The following is a 22,882-nucleotide window of genomic DNA, read 5'->3' on the forward strand; positions in this document are numbered from 1 at the left end:
TGGATTTGATGGCTAGTCTTTTGTAGCGAGGTTTTGTTCGCTTCACATTCTGCTTGTGGCAGCAAGAAAGCCCATCCTATGAAGTCCGTATGGCTCCTGCAAATACTGTATAGGATTTCAGAAATGAATTTGGTCAGGAGTGCTGATGGTTAATTTTAAAGAGTCCTTCAGAATAGTCTTTCACATGCTGGGTATACTTACAGGCATTTGAGGGAATTTCTTTTCCATGTTAATAGAATCAGGGTAAAAAGCCCGTGTTTTTTCTTTACAAAACACCGTAGCAGAGTTTGACATTCCAAAATGATGCTGCCAGGAGTATTGTAATATTCCAGAAACAGCATCACCCTTTGTCCAAAAGTCATCTGGAAGTCATTTAAGAGTGATTGTGAAGCTGAAGTGCCCGGAACAGAAATGAGTGATTTACTGAGGGCTTTTTTTTTTTTTTTCCACAATAGTTAATGAGGTGTGCTTTACATGATGTGACTGGTTTGGCTGAATTTTATATGATAATTCAGAATGCTGGGAGTATTGGGTGGAATCAGTTCCCAACTTAAGAAGTGTTTATAGATGTTTACGCATTCACTTGTTCTTTCGACAAACACTGAATCCGGCTCTGTGCTGGGTCCTCTGATGGGTGTCAGGGACACCAAGACAAGTTAAGTGTGGTCTTTGTCCTTGGAGTTGACAGTCTGTCCAGCACCATAGCCACTAGCCACAAATGGTTATTTAAATCTAGACTTACAATAATTAAACTAAAATAAATGCTCCGTTTTTAGTGGAGCTAGCCATCTTTCAAGTGCTCAGTAACCACCTGTGGCTCGTGACTCTTGTGATGGACAGTGCCCATGTAGACAGTTTCCATCGCTGCAGAAAGTTCATTTGGACAGCAAGGGTCCAGGGGAAGAGTGGAGCTAACACTTGGTGTGGCATGGTGAAGATTGTCCAAGTGTGCACAGGGTCAGTGGAAGCCTGAAGTAACCTGTTTATTGAGACTGGAGGATTTAGGAAAGGCTTTCCAGAATAGCTTCAGCTGAGTCTTGAAGGACACATGAGAATTAGCTGGGTGAGGATGGGTAGTCAGGGTGCTCCAGGAAGAACCTTATAGCATGTGCAAAGGCACGGAGGTAGACGTTTCAGAAGTGTTAGGACACAAGATGATAGTTATTGCAACTGAAACAGAGAAATGTGAAATATTGAAAGGTAGAGAAATGTGAGGAGATGAGGCCAGATCACCGAGGGACTTTTTAAGCTAAGGAGTTTAGACTTTATCCTGAAGGACCTGAATTGGGTATGAGGGTAAGTGATAGGGAGGAGACTAAGATTTTTTTTCCCTGAATGACTAGATGCCATTCACTGATTTTTTTTTTCCCCCTCTCTTTCTCTGGGAATCCAAAAACATAGGATCTAACCCTAAATTCATTACATAAAATGTGTAGTCTTGAAACAGTCTATTGATTTTCACATCTCAATTTCCTACTCTTTAAAATGGGACTCTTCACAGTAGTATTGTAAAGGGAAGAGGGAATTATTTATGTAAAAGTGCTTTGTGACCATGAAGTGCTACATTGACATGAGTAATGTAGATTTCACTAATCCGATTAAACATTGCTGTCTTTCTTGAAGTATTTAGGGGAGAGGTTGTTTAGCTTGGAGATGGGAGTTGGAATGGGCCCTTATAGATTTTTGTTAGTGATGTGAAAGGAAAGGCAGAATTTTTGGAAAATATTCATTTAGCATCCACAAAGTTGGTGTCTGATGTGATGCTGTGTGTGCTCAGTCACTCCATCACATCTGACTCTTTGTGACCCCATGGACTGTAGCCCACCAGGCTCCTCTGTCCATGTAATTTTTCAGGCAAGTATACTGAAGGCGGCTGCCATTTCCTACTCCAGAGGATCTTCCCAACCCAGGGATAGAACCTGGGTCTCTCGGGTCTCCTGCATTAGCAGATGGATTCTTTACTTCTGAGCCACCAGGGAAGCCTCCATACTACGCATTGCTGCCATAGTATTTTGGCTGTCCTTGAGACCTGTCAGGGCATTGGTAGCCATTTAGGGAATGGCTGAAATGTGGAGTTGTGAAATTGATTTAATTAGAAACAGGAGAAGGAGTATCCAACTGCTTTCCATAGGCTCCCACTGAGGAATCTGTGAATGTTACTGTGAGCTTAGATGTTGCAACAGCAGTGGAGACTGTTGCCAGCTTTGGCACTTGTACAGTTATTGTTTAATACATACTATAAGACTAGGCTAGTTCTATCTGTTTCAAAATGGACTTTGGAACTCTTTACAATGCTAAAGTGAAAATTAGTTCTCTGACTACTTGTTTTTTTGGGCAGGTGCGTCTGTAGGACAATTAATTCCTAGTAGAGATATTACTTTACAGAAGAGAACTACTAAGTAATTTCAACAGGAGAATAAAGAGTGGGTTAAAATTAAAAGTTATAAATACTTTAGCCAGTAGTTGAACACACACACACACACACACACACACACAGGTACATGCAGACAATATAAAATGTGTGTACTTTTTTTTCAGAACCATTTGAAAGTAAGTTGCAATCGTTGAATTCTCCTTTACTTTTAAATAGTGCATTGTTTATTCCAAAAACACAAGGATATTTGTTTAAATAATTGCACTGCAGTTATCAAACAGAAATCTAGATTCCTATGTATTATTTGGTCTGTAATTCTTATTCAGATTTGATAGCTAATCCAGTAATATTCTTTAGCAAAAAAAAAAAGTAGAATTGTGGTTCAGGATACATTTAGAACCACAAGTTGCACCTGGTTGCTATGTCTTGCTAATCCATTTCGATTTTCTAAAACTAAGTTTTATGGTCTCTATTTGAGTTGCTGCTGCTGCTAAATCGCTTCAGTTGTGTCCAACTCTGTGCGACCGCATAGACGGCAGCCCACCAGGCTCCCCCGTCCCTGGGATTCTCCAGGCAAGAACACTGGAGTGGGTTGCCATTTCCTTCTCCAATGCATGAAAGTGAAAAGTGAAAGTGAAGTTGCTCAGTCGTGTCTGACTCTTAGCGACCCCATGGACTGCAGCCTACCAGGCTCTTCAGTCCATGGGACCTTCCAGGCAAGAGTACTGGAGTGGGGTGCCATTGCCTTCTCCGCTATTTGAGTTACTACACATAATTAAAATCAATCAAGCCTGGCAAAAGGAAGTTATTTTAGGGTTCAGTAGCAATAATAATGGCAGCCAAAATTTATTGAGAGTTTCTTATGTACTAAAAAACTTAGAGCATATAATCTAGTTTACTGCTCACAAGATTCTTATATATCATCATGCTAAGTTATAGATGTGGACAAGGAGGCTTTAGAGAGCTGAAAAACTCACTAGGTCATATAGTCAATAGCAGAGCCAGGATCTGAATTCATGTCGATCTGATTCAAGTATTTCGTCTTAATTTCTAAGCTGTGATACTGTCTCAAGAGGCATAGGATTGGAAGCAAGCCTAAGAGGACACCTATTTACTCTCATCTACAATGCTAAGTATGTCCCAAGCTAACTGTCAAAGATGGTTGGCTGCCTAACATATCCCTTAAGCTAAGCTAACTCACTTCAGTCGTGTCTGACTCTGTGTGACTCCATAGACGGCAGCCCACCAGGCTCCCTCGTCCCTGGGATTCTCCAGGCAAGAACACTGGAGTGGGTTGCCGTTTCCTTCTCCAAGCATGAAAGTGAGAAGTGAACGTGAAGTTGCCCAGTCGTGTCCGACTCTTAGCGATCCCATGGACTGCAGCCTACCAGGCTCCTCCATCCATGGGATTTTCCAGGCAAGAGTACTGGAGTGGGGTGATCCCTTAGTAAGGTCATTGAACAGAAAACTTATTAACAAAGAGATCTTCCTAGAATGAGGTTTTCTGGCCTAGCCATACCATTTTATAGGTGGGACTATCAAGGCTCAACAGTAGATGAGTGGCAAGTTCCAAGCACTACAGTTAGCATGCATCCGAGCCAGAATGAGACCTACCTAGTTCAATGCCATGTCCACTATGTCCCATCACCTTTGGTATTTGAGATGCAGAAGTAGTTTCAAATAGTCTTACTGGGTTGTCTAGAGCTCTAGAAAGTAGCAGACTCGGTTCTCTTCCAGTATTTACAAGGAATTTCCTTTGCTTCCAAACTAACATTTGACTCACTTAACGTTTACTCCCTTGATGAAGGCTTCTCAGATAAGCTTTTTCAACTGTAATAATTTCCCCCTGTGATTTCTGATAAATTTGACTGTGATATTTGACAGTTCAAAATGTTTTCTTGGAATTCTCTTGTTCCACTTTATAGTGCCTTGGTAGGATGAGTTGGTAGTGAAGATCCCTACATTTGCTGTTGGAAACTGTGTAGTCATCTCACAGAGGCGTATGGGTGCTCTCCGACTCATACCATTTCCTGTGTATGATGTGGGGACCTCTCAGATTCGGTTATAAGAGTGAGAAGAGAAATGGGAGGGATCCTGTACTTACTGGACCTTCTGTGTACCAGACAGGTCGTCCTAGAGCAAGGATTGTTTTGTTTGAATTCATAAAACTCTGTGGGCTATATATATTCCCATTTTGGTGACGAGGAAGCTGAATTTTTCTTGAGGTTGATTTCCCAAGGTCACATAGCCTGTTAGTAATGGGTCTGATTTCAATCCCACATCTGACAGTGTAGATGTGAAAAGGAAAAGGAAGGACTTCATTAGACAGTTCATTGATTCATCAGACTGGTGTTAGGTAAAGCGCTGTGTGCATTGTTGAAGTCAGCTGAGGTTCTTGCCTTCCAGAGAGATGAATGGTGTAGTAGAGTTATGGGAGTTCAAAGGAGAAAGGAAGGGAAATAACTTCTAGCAAAAAAGATTAAGGAAGGCCTCATCAAAGAGTTGGCATTGGTAGAGAGAGCCTCAAGGGATGGCAGAGTTATTCATGAGGAGATGTGGAAAAAGGAGGATGAGCAAAGATATGGAAATAGACTGGGACAGGAAGAAGGAGTGCAGGGTTTGGTTTGATTTTAGAAAGGATTTCTGAAAGGAAATTCTGGGAAGGAAACCTTGAAAGGAGTCGAAGGCCAGGCTGAGGACATTTCTTGGCAGACTCGTGGAGGAGGGTCAGGTGTTGTGTGGCTATGGAATTTTGAGCTAGGAAATGACTTGGTCAGACGTGACCTTCCGTCATATCAACGTAATCTCGTAGCACAGAGGAGGATGCTTGGGACTGAGTGCGTGCAGGGAAGCAGATGAAGATGATAATGGCAGTAGTCCAGGTGAGAACTATGAGACTCTGAACTCAGGTAGATGAAAGCTAGTAACAGGGAAGAGGAAACTTGGCCTAAGGTGTTATGCAAATAGACTCAAGAGGACGTCTCAGCTGGGACGGCAGGGGTTGTTGTCAATAACACTTCACTTTTATTTTATTTATTTTTGTAGTTGCAGTATGCGGGATCTTTAGTTGCAGCAGTCGAACTCTTGGTTGAGGCTTGTGGGATCTAGTTCCCTGACTAGGGATTGAACCCGGCCCCCTGCACTGGGGAGCAAGGAGTCTTAACCACTGGACCACCAGGGAAGTCCAGTCCAGCACTTCACTTGTAGATTACCAGGAATTTGGTGGTATTTTGACAAAACTAAAGGCCATACAGTAAGAGAAATTGGTCCAGAAGAGAAGATAGTACGTGCAGTTCTGAATATACAGCTTGATTTTAGGTGAGAGAGGCATAGGGACATCTGGAAATATAGATGTGGAGTCAAGACTTGAGAAGGATGGGTGGGGAGTCTAGAATGGAGTTTCATGGGTATAGATTTTAGAGTCTTTTATTTTGAGGGGATTACTGGAAACATTAGGTAGAAAGAGCTTGCCAAAGGAGAGAGGGCAGAAGGAAAGGGAAGAGGGCCAAAGACAACTCACTGGGAAACACTTGAATCAGGGTGTGGGAAGAAGACCAAGTGCCAGGGGGGCAGGATAACTAGGGCAGAACCGTGCTCTGGGAGCTGTGGGAGGGGAGGTTTTTCACAAGGAATGAAGGATCAACATTGACATGCTGGAGAAAGGTGCCTACAGCCAAATCATAACAAAAGGCCTTGCATTTAATTTTTTTTTTTTGAGTCCTCTCTACTGAGAGTTGTGAGAGTGCCTTTGGGGTAAAGAAGTTCACCTTAAAGCAGACGTTTGGGGACTGCTAGTAGGTAGTTTGTGGTTTGGAGAGAGAAGATGATGTTTGAAATATGTCTATTACCTGACGGGAGTCCACAGGGTGTAAGAGACAGAACCCCAGCTGAGGTATCATAGAGGATTTATTGTTTCAGGTAGATCTAGGAAGTCTAGAGATGGAGTTGGCTTCAGATGGTCCTGGATCTCGGGGTTTCACAGTTGTGAGAGTTTTCTCATGCTTTCCATTTCTCAGCTTCAGTTGTCTCTATGTTAGTGTTTTTGATTTTGTTTTTTCCTGTGGTATTTAGCCTGTCTCCATATAATGGGTAAAATAACCTTCAACAGCCCCACGTAAGTCTTTGCATCTTGAGATCTGAGATGAGCATGTAAAATCTTCCTTTTTGCTTTTAGCAGCAAAATCCCCAGAGGACTTTAGTTGGCCAGACCTGTCCCATGTGCTGTCCTTGAACCACTCTCCTCTTTGGGTTGGTGTGGTCCATCCTGGGCCCTCCGTTTATCCCCACTAGGACCACCTGGAGTGAGGAAGAAGCCTCCCAAAGAACTGATAGTGGAACCAACAGGCTCTGAACCTTTGTCTTTCAGTGCTTAGCAGCTTAGAAGTAGAGGCGATAGAACATGTGATATACTCAGAATTGGGGTTTAAATTAGTATTTCATAAGCAGCTAGGGGAAATCAAGCCGGAGAATCAACAATTCATTGTTACAGTGTTTGACATGGAATTCAGAAAGTGTAGAGAGGCTAATGAAACCACAATTTGCTGGCGCATTTACCTGTTTTGCTGCTGCTACTAAGTCGCTTCAGTCGTGTCCGACTCTGTGTGACCCCATAGACAGCAGCCCACCAGGCTCCCCTGTCCCTGGGATTCTCCAGGCAAGAATACTGGAGTGGGTTGCCATTTCCTTCTCCAATGCATGAAGGTGAAAAGTGAAAGTGAAGTAGCTCAGTCCTGTCCGACTCTGAGCGACCCCATGGACTGCAGCCTACTGGGCTCCTCCGCCCATGGGATTTTCCAGGCAAGAGTACTGGAGTGGGGTGCCATCACCTTCTCCGTTACCTATTTTAATCAAAGCTAATTATTTGTTCTTTGACTAAAAGTAATACTGTTTACAAGTAAGTGAAAATGTCTTTAATATTCTACGAGCATGATTGAATTTTCCAGTAAGGAAATAGGCAAAGTCATTTCTTTCATGTATTGTCCACTCTTAGTCAACCATGATTTATTCTGTAGTAGAATTTTAATTCAGAATTTGTTCATCGTTTGCCCCTGTTGGCTTTTATGTATACATCAAAGATTATGTTAGGCATGCTAAAAATACTTGTATCATCGATGTACTTGGCTTTGTAAGGAAATAATCCTAAAATTAATGGGTACTCAATTTTTAAAAATCTGGATGCATAGGAAGATAAGGAGAAGGGAGGAAAAACAATGACCTGTATCTTACCGTAGGAAATACCTATGGTTAACATTTTGTTGTTTACACTTCTCAACTCTTCTCTTAGTATATGTATGTACTTTCTTTTCTCAGCATGATTGGTTAAGACCAATCAGAATTTACTCATGGAGGTGAGTCACATTTGAACAAACCTAAGCTCTGCCAGGAAGGCAGGGCTGGTATTTGGTAGGCAACCAACAGTGTGTGCCGTGGTTCCTCTCTCTCCTAGTCACGTCTTACTCATTTTATCTAGTCTGTTTTGAGCCCCTTCTGCTATTAAAAGTCTTCCCTGGTCTTCCTTATCCAGATTCCTCTTGCACCTTCTCTGCTCCTCCCCATTTAGCACTAGATTGAATGCCTTGTTATTTCGTGTTCCAGGTGAGTCAGTCCACACCTGTCTATTCGATTCCACAGACTCTCCTCCAAGTGCAGCACCTACGGTCACTGTTCTGCTGCACATGATCTTTGGTGACAGTGACCACATTTTAGAATCTGAAATTGAGGGAGGGGTTAAGACAAAGGATCTCTTCTTATTTTGAGTTTATTGAAGTAATAAACCTTATCAGCCTGTATAAAAACTGCATTCCATTGAAGGTTTATGTTTAATGAATTATCCTTATTTAAAAGAAATGAGAAATGTCTTGGGAAAATTCAGTACTTACTTTGCCCTACCTGTGGTACTTGGCTTATAGTAGAAGGTCAGTATTTGCTGGTTATGTTAGCAGTAAATTTTTTTCTTACTCTGTAACATGTTTCCTCATATGGGTGGATATTTTGTGTGTTTAGTGCCAGAAGATAAATGACTGGGTTGTCAGGATAAACTTTGCTTGGGAAATTGTAACTGCTGCCAGGGTTTTTATTGATTTGCCTATAAAATAAAGCCTTCTATGGATTACTGACTATACAAGGAAGTGGCATATACAAAAGGGTCGTGGGTGCCAGGATAACTTAAGTTTCTTTGAATTGAATAAAGCTCTTTTAGTATATGGTGGAGTTCTAAAGGGGCTATATAGCCTGAGTTTTAGCAAGGACAAGCTTATTTTTGATTAAGCATTGCTGCTTTTCTTTTTGTGCATTTAAACACAAATACATAATATTTTACATATATATATATGTATATGAAATAGTTTTCCCCTTCTCTGTGAAGGAAGACTACAGTAAAAACCTTGGGAATTTCCATAATGAGAGTTCTTAGTACAGGCATGTTTATAAAACATTTAATTTTTATATATACTTCCATGAAAGTTGTATGAAAGTATAAAATTCTTCCCTGGTATGAGAAGAAATAGGGTAAAACATTATTAGTGGGTTCAGGACTCTCTGCTCTACTGTATCAGATAAAGTTTGTTTAGCCTTGGTAGGAAGCATGTTCAAGGAGACCTATCAAGGATGCTAGTCAATTGCTGGCCTTCTGTATTCACTAGGAAAAGAGCCACTTTGGTCCTTTGAAAGTCATTTGTAGAAAATAACACAAAGCAACATGGTTCTGTTTCTAGAGTTTCCATTATTTTATTTTGATTACCTTATACAATGTCTAAGATTTACATTCTTTAGCAGTGCTCGTAGGAATTTAGACAAAGCACAGAGGAAACAGAGGCTCACTTTTCTCATCTGTTAAAAAAAATAAGAGCAGGCCCACTGCGACATAGTAGGGTAATGACAATGTAAACTGTTACACAAGTGTTAGTTTTTGTTAAGATGTACTGATACCAAATATCCCTAACAGGGAACACTCTGTTTCTTTTTTTTTTAACATTTGGCCACCCTGCTCAGCCTGAGATCTTAGTTCCCCAACCAGGGATTGAGCCGGAGCTCCCACCACTGGAGTCGTAATCACTAGATTGCCAGTGTTTGGTCTTTTTTTTTTTTTTTTAAATAAAAGCAACTCTCTACCACCACCCCCCACACCACCACCACCCCCTTCTTGAGTTCTTAATTTTTCACAGGAGCCAGCAGAGTTCTGAGCCCATACCTTAAGATACAAATAAATAGATAATTAAGGACTTATTAGAGGTATGCATTATAAGTTTTTTTTTTTCTTTCAAAATTGTTGCATACATTTTGGGTCTTGCTGATGTCCAATTATATTTAATAGGAGACGGTTGCTCACCTCCTGTTGGACGCTCTCCCGTGGCCTTCCTTGCCCAGTTCAGTGTTGAACTGGAAACGCCATCTCCGAGGGCAGAGTCATGGGCTGGTGGTTGCGTCTGTTGTACTTGGCACGGAGCGTGACGCCATGCAGATCCACCCACTTGAGAGAATTTAATGGCATCGCAGGAGGGGCAGCCTGGAGGTGTTTGGGTCCCATCTGCGAGAGGTCATGTGTGTGGCTTTGAATGCAGCTCTATCGGGTAGGGACACGTAGCTGTGGAAAGAAATGTAGAGGGAGGCAAGGAGCCGTGGCCGCGGGGGATTAGATCAGTGGGGCCCCCCTGAAGGGAAGGGTGGTGCTCACAGTTGTTTTCTCTCAGGACTTGCCACAAGGTCAGACCATCTGGTGGCCACCTCTGCAGAGGAGCAGGAGGCACAAGAGTGGCTGGGAGACTGTGGCTCTGTAACCTCCGGCCGGGACCTGTCCACCAGGTGACAGAGAAATTGCCATGGGCCAGGCTGGCTATTGTCTGCGTGCAGAGTGTGCTCAGGCCCGGGCCTTCCTGCTGCAGTTGGTCTGCCTCCCTCTTCTCACTCCTCCCCATGGCTCCTCACAACAGCTGCTGGAAGCTTCTGACCCCTTCTCCGCCCTCCCCCAGCTCAGTCCATGTGTCTAGTGAGTGTGGATAGTGCAGTTCTTACCCTACTGTTTCCCCGCTGGAATTCCAGCCAAATGGCCACAATGACATTTCTGTCCCAGACAAGAAGAAACCTAAATCCAGGCACTTCTCAGAGACATAACACCAATTGGTGTACCCTCTAGTTCACACCCGCCTCTCGTGTTTCTTTTAAACCACTTCCCAAGTGAAGAAATCCCAGTCTAATTCAGCACATTTCATGAAGGTATGAACCCTCTGGCATGGATGACCGTGGATCAGTGTCCATTTAACCAGGGCCAGTCCAACTTTCCTACTTCTGGGAGGGTTGGCAGATAGAAAATATCATGTAGCATGTGCATTAAGAATCAAGAATATAATTGCAAACTCTAGCCTCCCCTAGAAGGAGCCCCTAACATGAATCCTTGGTCCTTATGAATAATAAATGCACCCAAAACAGACTCAGAAAGACATTATTCGCTGAGCCACTTGTATCCTGTTTCCTGGAACAGTTCCAAGTCCGATGGGAGTGCGGAAGGCTAATGGATTGCTGTTTCCCTCTCCTCCACCCTCTCTCTGTCTTTCTCCTCTCAGTCTCTGCTTCTGGGACTGTTGTAACAAGCGAATAAATAGGAGTTGCCTTGAGGTAGACCGTGTCCCCGTTGGAAGTCCTGCTAGACTCGTTTTAATTCTGTGTGATCGTGTGTACAACCCCAGCCTGTGTTGAGATAACACTGTTGATCAGGAGACTGGTGTTCTCATATTCAAGGTCCACCCCTTTTGCTTAAGAAAATATACTACCAGAACATGTTAAGAAAGAACGTTGTTACTGTAGCACTTTCAGATCAAGCCAAGTAGTTCTGTCCTTTTAGGAGACTGGAGGGGAGTCGGGGAGTAGCAATGAAACAAAAGGAGAAAACCTGCAGAAAAGTCAAGATCATGAGTCAGCTTTCCCCCATACCTAAAGTAGCAGTGTTACCTTTTTCTTGAATCTGGTCTTATACTGGGGCTTAGTTGAGGCATTAGAGCAAACACCAAGTGTCTGTTTCATCGAAGGTCTCACACAAGAGGATCCAAAGTGAATATGACCTAGTCCTGTCCATAAGGCACCTAAATACAGTTGAAGGAGATACACCAACTTAATAATAACCAGAGGCAAAGTAAAATGCACCCAGTGAGAGCTTTGTCTAAAATAATCTGTGGAATCCAGGAAAGGGAATATCGTAATAGTTCCACAGTGATGGTAACATCCAGCTTGCAGTGATGATGAATAAGGTTTTCAGCTGGCAGAAACTGGAGTGTGGGTATTTCATATGAAGGCAGTGCCATGAACAGAGGATCTGAGGTGGAAAGCAGGGTGTTGCAAAACGTAGGATACAAGGAACATTCAGGAATAAGGTGAGAAAGGAGAGGATCATACTGAAGGTCTAGCTGATTCAGTTGTAGTGGGGAGAAGCATTTGGGGAAATGCTCAGTTGTGCTTTTTAAGATTTAGATCTCCCAGTATTATAATGAAGTGGTTTGAGGCAAGAATCTCATGGAGGTTCATGGCAGTAATCCAGGAGGAAGAAAATGAGGGTCTAGACTCGGGTGGCAAAGCAGGGAAAGTAAGAATGGATGGATTGAGACCTTCCATGGGGTTCTCTATGGGTTTTGGAGACTAATGAGCTGCAGTGGGGGGAAAGGGGTGCAGACGAGGGGAGGAGGGTTGGTGATGTCTGGGACCGCCCACCATTAGTGGCAGAAAATGGTACCACTTTTCATTTCACTCTTATGTTCTCGCTATAATGAGGTTTTTTTGGTTTTTTTTTTCCCTTTACTACTACTACTACTAAGTCGCTTCAGTCGTGTGGACTCTGTGTGACCCCATAGACGGCAGCCCACCAGGCTCCCCCGTCCCTGGGATTCTCCAGGCAAGAACACTGGAATGGGTTGCCATTGGGGAAAGGTGGGGGGAGGGATAAATTAGGAGTTTGTGGTTAACATGTACATACTACTATATAGTATGGACTGGCCCTGGTTAAATGGACACTGATCCATGGTCATCCATCCCTACTGTGAGCTCTGCTCTGCTGAGAGCTCTTGATCCTCAACCAAGGCTATTAACTCACCCAGGTCCACTGTGTTTCACCTTCTGGGAATTATTTCCCAACCTTTGGTGACACACCAGAGGCATCGAATTGCCGAAGGACACAGATAAGCCTTGGAGCCAGCTCTGTGAAAACTGGAATGCTGGCCCCTCTGCTTACCCGCTGTGTGACTTCTGCCAAGTCACCTAACCTCTCAGGGACCCAGAGAAGTAGGGCCCCTGTCCGGAGAAGATTGAAAGACAAGAATGTAAACCACCTAACTCAGTGCCTGCAATTACTGTGGGCACCTGACACAGTAGGCTTTTCCTTCCAGGGTTTGGGACTTTGTCCCTAACCCCATTCTTTATTCACTTTGGTCTCTCCTAGGGGTGAGTTTTTGGACATGAAGCATCCATAGTGTCTACTATAAGAAATACTAGGGGGAAAAAAGAAGTACTGGCTCGTAAAATAAGCAACGTGTAAAGAGACTTGGGAGGGAACAGTTGCTGAAGCTGCAGAGGCTTTATTAAGTTGCTGTGTTTATTATTCATTAACCCAGCTGCTTGGTAAACATGGGTAGATGCATTCCTGAAGACTCCACTTGATCTGTTTACTCTTGTAAGGAACCAAGTAATCAGAGTGGTGTGAGTAGCCTGCTTTTGGAGGTTAGGCTCCTTTAGTTTTCCCAGGGTTTATAAAGTATAAAGAGGCAGATCCTTGGGAAAGGGAAGCAAATATTTTGGCTATTGTGGTTCAGCATTCTTTTCTGTTGGCAAGTAAAGGTAATCACACTTTGTGAAACCCCTCTTTTCAATACAATAGACTGAACTCCTCAAGGAAAGCCCATAGATAGGGGAACATTCAAAACCAATATTAGAGATAAAATTCTGTGACAGCCTTGGTCTGTTTACAGTGTTTGTTTTTTGGTGGACTCAGCTTTTTAAAGCTGATCTTTCAGATAATAGTCACTTGCCACCCTGGGGACAATGGAATCTGTTCTCCCTTCTATTCCTTATGATCCAATTTGATCTTATAAAGTGTGACCTTTTGAACACTGCCTTCCAGCTCTGAGGATTATCAGTTGAATGTAATTTGTGAGTCTGGGGTATAGAAAGTCCCCTGAGAGGGCTTGTCCTAAGCCTGCACTAAGGTAGGCTCTGGGATGCTATCTGTTTTCAGGGAGGAAATGCTGAGAATGCAGTTTCTGACTATTGGGTTGACACACTTGTGGGTGGCGACAGAATTGTGAAATGCAAGACCTGTTCTTAGAAGCTTTTGTATTTGGCCTGTAAGACTGACGTGCTAGAAACAATGAGTAGAAGACAGCCGGTTTAATGACCACACAAAGCATGTGTATGGTAAGAACTGAAGTTTTTGAGGGAAGTTACACAGGTGGTGACGATATACAGCCTTGAGTCCTCCTTTTCCTATTTGGAACCAGTCTGTTGTTCCATGTCCATTTCTAACAGTTGCTTCCTGACTTGCATACAGGTTTCTCAAGAGGCAGGTCAGGTGGTCTGGTATTCCCATCTCTTTCAGAATTTTCCACAGTTTATTGATCCACAGTCAAAGGCTTTGGCATAGTCAATAAAGCAGAAGTAGATGTTTTTCTGGAACTCTGTTCCTTTTTCATGATTCAGAGGATGTTGGCAATTTGATCTCTGGTTCCTCTGCCTTTTCTAAAACCAGCTTGAACATCTGGAAGTTCACGGTTCATGTACTGCTGAAGCCTGGCTTAGAGAATTTTGAATATTACTTTACTAAGATGAGTGCAATTGTGCGGTAGTTTGAGCATTCTTTGGCATTGCCTTTCTTAGGGATTGGAATGAAAACTGACCTTTTCCAGTCCTGCGGCCACTGCTGAGTTTTCCAAAATTTGCTGGCATATTCAGTGCAGCACTTTCACAGCATCATCTTTCAGGATTTGAAATAGCTCAACTGGAATTCCATCACCTCCACTAGCTTTGTTCGTAGTGATGCTTTCTAAGGTCCACTTGACTTCACACTCCAGGATGTCTGGCTCTAGGTGAGTGATCACACCATCATGAGTATCTGGGTCGTGAAGCTCCCAGTTTTTTTCGTACAGTTCTTCTGTGTATTCTTGCCACCTCTTCTTAATATCTTCTGCTTCTGTTAGGTCCATACCATTTCTATCCTTTATCAAGACCATCTTTGCATGAAATGTTCCCTTGGTATCTCTAATTTTCTTGAAGACAGGAAGAAGCACAAGCTGGAATCAAGATTGCTGGGAGAAATATCAGTAACCTCAGATATGCAAATGACACCATCCTTATGGCAGAAAGTGTAGAGGAACTAAAAAGCCTCTTGATGAAAGTGAAAAAGGAGAATGAAAAAGTTGGCTTAAAGCTCAACATTCAGAAAACTAAGATCATGGCATCTGGTCCCATCACTTCATGGGAAATAGATGGGGAAACAGTGTAAACAGTGTCAGGCTTTATTTTTCTGGGCTCCAAAATCACTGCAGATGGTGATTGCAGCCATGAAATTAAAAGATGCTTACTCCTTGGAAGGAAACTTAAGACCAACCTAGATAGCATATTGAAAAGTAGAGACATTACTTTGCCAATAAAGGTCCATCTGGTCAAGGCTATGGTTTTTCCAGTGGTCATGTATAGATGTGAGAGTTGGACTGTGAAGAAAGCTGAGTGCTGAAGAATTGATGCTTTTGAACTGTGGTGTTGGAGAAGACTCTTGAGAGTCCCTTGGACTGCAAGGAGATCCAACCAGTCCATCCTAAAGGAGATCAGTCCTGGGTGTTCATTGGAAGGACTGATGCTAAAGCTGAAACTCCAGTACTTTGGCCACCTCATGCGAAGAGTTGACTCATTGGGAAAGACCCTGATGCTGGGAGGGATGGGGGCAGGAGGAGAAGGGGACGACAGAGGATGAGATGGCTGGATGGCATCACTGACTCAATGGACGTGAGTTTGAGTGAACTCCGGGAGTTGGTGATGGACAGGGAGGCCTGGCGTGCTGCGATTCATGGGGTCGCAAAGAGTTGGACGTGACTGAGCGACTGAACTGAACTGACTGACACAGGTGGTGCCCGTGGTACAGAACCCACCTGCCAGTGCAAGAGACACAAGACGCAGGATTTGATCTCTGGGTCAGCAAGATATCCTGAAGAAGGGAATGGCTACCACTCCAGTATTCTTGCCTGGAGAATTCCGTGGATAGAAGAGCCTGAAGGGCTACAGTCCATGGGGTCGCAAAGACCCCACAACTGTCCATGGACACAACTGCAAAACTCGGCACCACTCACACTGGAGTCAGGAATTTAAGAAGTAAAGGTTAGGTCATGAGGTGAAGCATTTAAAGATACAGTGGCGAAGCTGGCTAGTTCAGAACTCAGACCATTTGCTGGGGAGGGATAGTTTTATTTTTTAAACATTTATTTGGCTGCATCGGGTCTTAGCTGTGGCATGTGGGATCTTAGTTTCCCAACCAGGGATCGAACCTGTGTCCCCTGCATTGGAAGGCAGATTCTCAACCACTGGACCACCAGGGAAGTCTCCAGGAATAGTTTTAAATACAAGCCTTGAAAAATCTTAACACCATCTTCTCCAGTCCCTTCTTTTCTTTTCCGTATGGTGAAACCTGAGAGGTGAAAGGCCATGAGGCTGATGATCTGCAGTAAACTATTGTGAGCCTGGATTGAGGAATGCCCTTGACGGGCATGCAGTTTAGAGCCTGGTGCTAGGGTGCCTTGTGAGAAACTGTGCAGGATGAGACAGCTTCTTAGGGAGGATTTAGTTTAGGAGCATGAACCTTGTGTTAAAACTGTAGCGCTGCCTGGGAACCTGGCATGGTTGTCCTTGCAACTGAAGAAATAATTCTACACACTCACTCTTTGTGTTTCTGAGTCCTCTTTCACGTTCCCACTCCCCCCAACACACACACATCTTCCATGCCAATTACTGTGTTAATACTAAGAAATGATCAAGTGTTATCCTTTCCAGGGCTATTTGTATTTTAACTGGGATGAAAACTTCTAAGAGAGAGTATTGCATCTAAAAAACAGTTTCCCATCTCTGTGACTTAAAGTTTACGAAGGGTAAAGGAGCCATCGTTATGTCCTAGAATCAGGGTGTCTAAGAGCAGATTGAAATGAGGGGAACCTGAAGTCTAAGAAGAGGATGTCATTTCCCTGGGGCTGAGTAGGCACTCATTTGTGATTGAATTGCTGACCAAGGCTGGGTTGGGGGTGGGGGGTGGGGGGAGTGGTGCACTGTGTTTACAGAAAGAAGAGAAAAGATAATAGAAATAGACCCTGTCAAGGAGAAAATAATATGACTTGATGACTGTGATCCCAAGATGTGAAGGGGAGAGAGCATTAAAAAAAAAAAAAATCATACATATAAAATCTCATTGCTTGGGAGAGTGCCCTGGAGGGAACCAGGAAATTGGAAAAGTCCTATGTTTAATCATCTGGGCACATAACTATCATTTTTAAGTCAATACAGCTGACCCTTGAACAGCATGAGTAAATCCACTGATAATTTATAGTCACCCCCACCCTTTATCCAAGGTTCCTCAACATCCAAGGATTCTACCAACCATGGGCTCTGTGGTACAGTAGTATGTACTATTGGAAAAGAAATGCATGGGTGGGGACCCATGCAGTTCAAACCTGCTGTGTTTCAAGGGTCAACTGTGCTTAAATCTACCTGCAGTTCACCTGTTTATAAGTTACTCACATGAGTTGCTGTCCTGCTTTTCACTTTTCCCTGAAGTTTTCTATCCAACTTTTCCTCCCGTGTCTGAGTGTCTGGGAACATGGTAGAAAAAGTGGGACTCAGTCTAAATTGCGGGGCTCATTCTGAATTGTGTGTGCCTTTCTTACCCAAGGAATTCTAGCCTTTTCTTACTTCACTCTTAACTCGCAGTTAAATATGTCACTTTGAAATTTCCTTAGGAAAAAATTTATTTGCTTTTTTAAACATGCTTTTGTTTGGGAAGTTCCGCTTAGAGTAACTTTCACTTTTTGCTTCTCTTTTGCGTGGAATATGCTGCCCTTGGTTATGGAGAAGTAACAGGATGCCTCCCGAAGGCATTCATTCCTCCTTGCTCTGATCGGTATAAAGCTCCTGTCTGCTGTATACCAGGGCTCTGTATTTGTGAGGCACTTGGAAAACACTGCAAGCTGCAGAGAGTGACCATGAATAGCAAACTTAATTTGGTCTAATGTGTTTTGGCTTGCTTGACCTCACCAGAATAAAAATGTGCCTGTTTAAATTATTGTATTGGAGTTAAAAATTCTAGAGGCATTTATCTCATTGGAAGAACCTTGGGATCGCTTTAGCAAAGGTTTAAGTCCATGTTTAATGTCAGTTAGGTTTGAAAGATGTTTAATGTAGAGCTTCAGTAACGATTGGGTTATTGTGAGTTCTGAATTTTAAGAATCTGAGTTACTATTTTTCTCTTGCTACTTTTTTTTTCCTAGACGATTGGCTGGCAACGACCTTTCTTTTATCCACCCAAAGGCCTTGACGGGGTTGAAAGAACTCAAAGTTCTGTAAGTAATGCAATTTTAGAGTTTCACAGCTGGCTGTGTATTTTCTTTCTGCGTAGTCAACATGCTTGGAGCTAGGTTAAGCACAGTTTCTTTAGGTTCAGGATTAAAAGATTTAAGGACAGGCCAGTGGGTAGTGTGGGAGGCTAGAGTGTGATTTAGGCAAACTTGGGTCTAGATAACAAAAGTTAACGTCTAAATAATAGGTATTCTGAACTCCAGTGCATTACAGTTGAATGTTAGGCTTTATGTGTAGCTAAAGCACTGAATCAAAATCATATTTAAACGTCACTGGCAAGCTTTGTTTCAACTTCTCTCCACCCACCCGCATTGTTTCTACTCTTATTATATTAATAGCTATAAGAATTTTGAATTTGCTGACCCTAAAGGCAAAAAAGCTTACAAGAGCTCCAAATGGTAAAAATCATTTTAGAGCTAAAGGGAATTGAGGTGACACAACTGAGCGACTGATCTGATCTGATCTGAAGATTTACATAGCCTGTGAGGCATCAGGAAGTAAATTCCTGGCAGGGAGCAGGAGCTTGGAGGTTGGCAGGTTGGAGAGCAGGTGAACCGATCACCAGCCCCACTTTGCCACTACCTCTCTGGGGAAGCGTCTGTAAGTCACTCAGCCTCTCTGGTTCAGTGAGTTAGATGGGCCTTTTCCCATTCCATTCTGTGGTGGTGATTCTAATCAGGTAGTCATTTTATTAATGTGACCAGGAAGGGCATTAGGCAAAAATAGTAAAGACTTCATTTTCACTACTGGTCTATACCTCCATTCTCCAGGTTGGCGATAATTAGATAATCAAAGTTTTATTTCTACCTCAGCCCTGTATTCACGGAGGACATGGCCACTGTTCCTAAGAGTTCAGAATCTGCTGTCCTCTGGGCAGGATTGTCGTTATCTAATGTCCATGTTTCTGGACTCTGCTTTTATTCCAGATGCTTTTTTCTAGGATAAAACTTTATTCCAGGCATTAGGGATTCTAGTGGATTTGCTTGCTCCGTTGCTGTTGTTTAGTCACTCAGTCCTGTCCAACTCTTCTGCAGCCCTGTGAACTGTAGCCCACCAGGCTCCTCTGTCCATGATTTCCCAAGCAAGAATACTAGAGTGGGTTGCCGTTTCCTTCTCCAGGGGATCGCCCTGACCCAAACCCTCTTCTCCTGCATTGCAGGTGGATTCTTTACCACTGAGCCACCAGGAAAGTCCTTACCTCCCAGTTAACCTGTTATATGTCCCAGTTAACACTCATGGTGCCTCAGTGATGAATATTAATTAGGGTGTCTTAATTTCTGAGAAAGAGTGATAAAACAATCCCAGATGATCCAGCAGGTCTGTGTTAGGAGGTGGCTTGGGAAATCAGCCTACTATATTTCTGGCTTTAACGACAAATGCCTCTTACTCTTTGGCAATTTTCTTATCTTGGATGCATTCCACCTTGACTCCTCTCCCTTTCTTGCTATTGGAAAGATTTTTATTTTAAAGAAATGGTTTTAAATTCTTCTAAGAAAAAATGGTCGCAATTGCTTCTTATTCACTAACCCAAGTTTTCCTTCCAGGACCCTCCAGAACAACCAGTTGAAAACAGTACCCAGCGAAGCCATTCGAGGACTGAGCTCTTTGCAGTCTTTGTAAGTAAACTTTTTGGTTTTCTGCATCCTTGCATCATTAGGAGACCACTCAGGCTGCTAAATATGTACAGAACTGGAATCCTAGAGAAAGAAGAGATGTACCCTCTCATTGGGGATAAAAATGGGAATGACTGGCTGCTGTTAAGGAAATGTCCTTTGAAATATCCTGTCATCTCCAAGGCTGGGAGAAAGCTACAAGGTTGCATGTGGCAGGTGATTACACTCTCTTTGGAGTCAGAGTTGTGTATGTACTGAAGTCCTAGAGTCTTGTGCCATGACACTCAAGAAACAGCCACAGAGAGGTTTCTGTTTTGGGTGGTAATGATCATCAGAGCACAGTGATTGTAGATCTTTATCTGTGGACATTGAGCATGTGTAAGGGACGGCAATTTAATTGCCTGTGCTGTCTTCTTGTTTTTTTTTTTTTTTCCAAGGCAAAGTTGGCTTGATGTGGAATATTAAAGATTTCAGCTCTTCAACAACAAGGTCCTGCTGTATAGCATAGGGAATTATATTCAATATGCTATAATAAACCATGCATGCTAAGTTGCTTCAGTAGTATCTAACTCTTTGCAACCCTATGGACCATAGTCCACCAGGCTCCTCTGTCCATGGAATTCTCCAGGCAAGAAAATACTGGAGTGGGTTGCCATTTCCTCCTCCAGGGGATCTTCCTGACCCAGGGACTAGATTTTAGAAAAGATTGAGAAGCACAGAACTGAACTAACCCGCATCTCTTACATTTCCTGCATTGGCTGATGGGTTCTTTATCACTAGCGCCACCTGGGAAGCCCAATGGAAAAATATATGAAATGTATATGAATATGAAATATACATATATATAACTGAATCACCTTTTTGTATACCAGAAAGTAGCACAACATTGTAAATCAGTCATACTTCAATAAAAAAAGATTTCAGCTCTTGGTTTTAACCATGTTTAGCCACTATTTTCAAAAGCTTTTTCATGTAGCACTTAACTTTATTCTTGTTTGCATTCTTTCACATATAAATGTGTGTGTGTGTGTATATGAACCTGGAGAATGGGAGTCATTGCCTCTGTGGTTTGGGTATGCATACCCCACTTCTCCCTAGAGTGGGGGGATCAGGTGAGCAGCAGTAGTATCACTGGAACGTGCAAACCCACAGAAGAGTCTAAAGAAACAACCATCTTTATGTTAAATAGACAAATATTTATTCATAACTAGAATGCATGTTGTGGACTAGCGTCCAGTCTCCCCATCCCCGACTTAAAAGATCTGGTTTCTCTGTCTTCAGGGACTAGATTTTTAGAAGAGATAGGAGCACTGAACTGAAGCATGTGGTTATTGTAATCTTTTCCCAAGATTAAGAGAAGCCCTTCATGTATTTATCTGTCAGAATATTTATATTGCTCTCAAAAGGAGTTCAGATAAGTTCAGATTAATTAGAATTCTGGAACAGGCCTGTCTGGTTTTGAATCCACACTCTTGCCACCTGTTAGCTGTGTGATGTTGGACAGGTTATTTAAAATTCTCTGTGAGTCGTTTGCTTATTACCTACCATGTACGTTCATGTGTGAAAAGCACTTCAACAATATATGACCTGTAGTAAGTTGCTCAATAAACATTTGTAGAATCTATTAATAGTAATAATGGTGATGACTATTTCATCTGTTCTTTCGATTGCTAGATTACCAAACTTGCCTACCTAGGTGAAGGAATCGTCTGAAAGTAATGAAAAAGTATTCTTTATAACAAGCAATTTCATTGTTTCTTATTCTACTACAGTAATGAACACAAATTTGCGTTGCTTCAGTTCGTGTCCTAATACTAAATACAGTGGGACTAAGGCCTAGTTTCTTGAAGTGTGGCACTTGGACCACCCACAGCAAAATCACTAGGGGGATATAGCTAGAATACAGATTCTTAGGCCGTATCCCAAGAGTCACGATATTGTCTCTTTAAAGGTAGGGTCCAAGAAGCTGTATTTTAAAAAATTTACTCCGATCATCCTTGTGTATACACAAGTTCTGAGAATCACTAAATGAAAAACTGAAGTAGAGACCATACTTAAGTGTTCTGGGCTATATAATTAGGTTGTCACCACATCACATATCTGTATACTAATCTATCCCATAGGTTTTTAAATTGCCCTTTGAGATAACTGTGAATGTAAGCATTAGTAGAAATGCAAGTGAGCTAGGGAAGACTTAGGTGAAAATGATTGACTGGCTCATCCCCTCCACTGGCTAATATAAAATAATTTTTAACTGAACCAAAAGCATATCACTGGAAATTGTAAATTATAGATTACCTTTGACTCTAGATGTTTTTATAGTTAATGGGCAGTGAATGTGGAAATGAAAATATATACTAATAAAGCATAGCATATGCTATAAAGGCCAAACTTTAAAATATATCTAATATCATAAAAGGTATCTGGGGTACTGACCATTTAAGTTCTGGTTTCAATATAAATTTATTTAAGGTAGAAATTTGTTAAGTAGCTCATTTCACCCAAATGCCAAGTTATGGAATATAAGAATTTGTCATAACTAATTGAATAGGATTCTGAATAGATTCTTTTGGTGAATAGATTGGAGTGAGTTCCTTTAAAGAATGTGGTTTCACTGCCTCCACACCATTTCTAACCTCAGACAGAAGTACACAAAGAGAGCCATCTCACCTCCCTTGGATCTGAATTCATTAGACATTTTAAATAGTTCTCATTTTCTTTTGCTTCTTCAGAATTTGTTTTCCTTCAGAACCTTCATACAGAATTGTTCTTGTTTCCCAAGACTTAATGATCAAAATATTCAATCCTTTTGTCTAGCTGGAAGGCTGAAAAAGAAAAGGCTAAAATCTTTGAACATTAGAAAAATTACCAAGAAAATACACAAATAGATTTTTTTTTCTGATTTGTCATCCTTAAGTGCATTAAAATACACATGGCATTTTTGGTAATTTAGATGATTTAAAGGATTTTTTCACAGAAATAGTAGGTTTTTCCTCTAAAGTAATGTTTTAAACCAAGGATACTGTGCTCATCACGGCCAAGTGCATTGCGTAGTTTAAATTATGTCCAAAATTGGGATGGATGGTTGGGGTAAGGAGAGGAGCTAAACTATTTTTTTTTAATAAAGGCATTGGGGCTTTTTTTTTTTTTTTTTTTTAATGTATATCAGAAATACAAGGAGCTATATGTCAGGGCTGTTTTATTTAAGAAGGAAACGTTCATGGGTTTGTTAGCATAGTGGGTGTAGTGGTCAAGTTAGATACAATTGAAATTCTGTCCTGGTGTAAAACAGTCTTATCAGCACTTGAGT

General features: G+C 42.1%; 1 protein-coding gene across 1 annotated transcript in view; it reads left to right on the forward strand.

The window, feature by feature from the left end:
- Positions 1-22,882, forward strand: part of LGR4 (leucine rich repeat containing G protein-coupled receptor 4) — a 106,006-nt gene that overhangs the window by 59,402 nt on the left and 23,722 nt on the right. The window contains exons 3-4 of the mRNA XM_027562793.1: positions 17,872-17,943; positions 19,504-19,575. Of these exons, the coding sequence (XP_027418594.1) occupies positions 17,872-17,943; positions 19,504-19,575 (144 nt within the window). The remainder of the gene's footprint in view (positions 1-17,871; positions 17,944-19,503; positions 19,576-22,882) is intronic.

The sequence above is a fragment of the Bos indicus x Bos taurus genome, chromosome 15, assembly GCF_003369695.1.
Source record: "Bos indicus x Bos taurus breed Angus x Brahman F1 hybrid chromosome 15, Bos_hybrid_MaternalHap_v2.0, whole genome shotgun sequence".
Taxonomy (NCBI): Eukaryota; Metazoa; Chordata; class Mammalia; order Artiodactyla; family Bovidae; genus Bos; species Bos indicus x Bos taurus.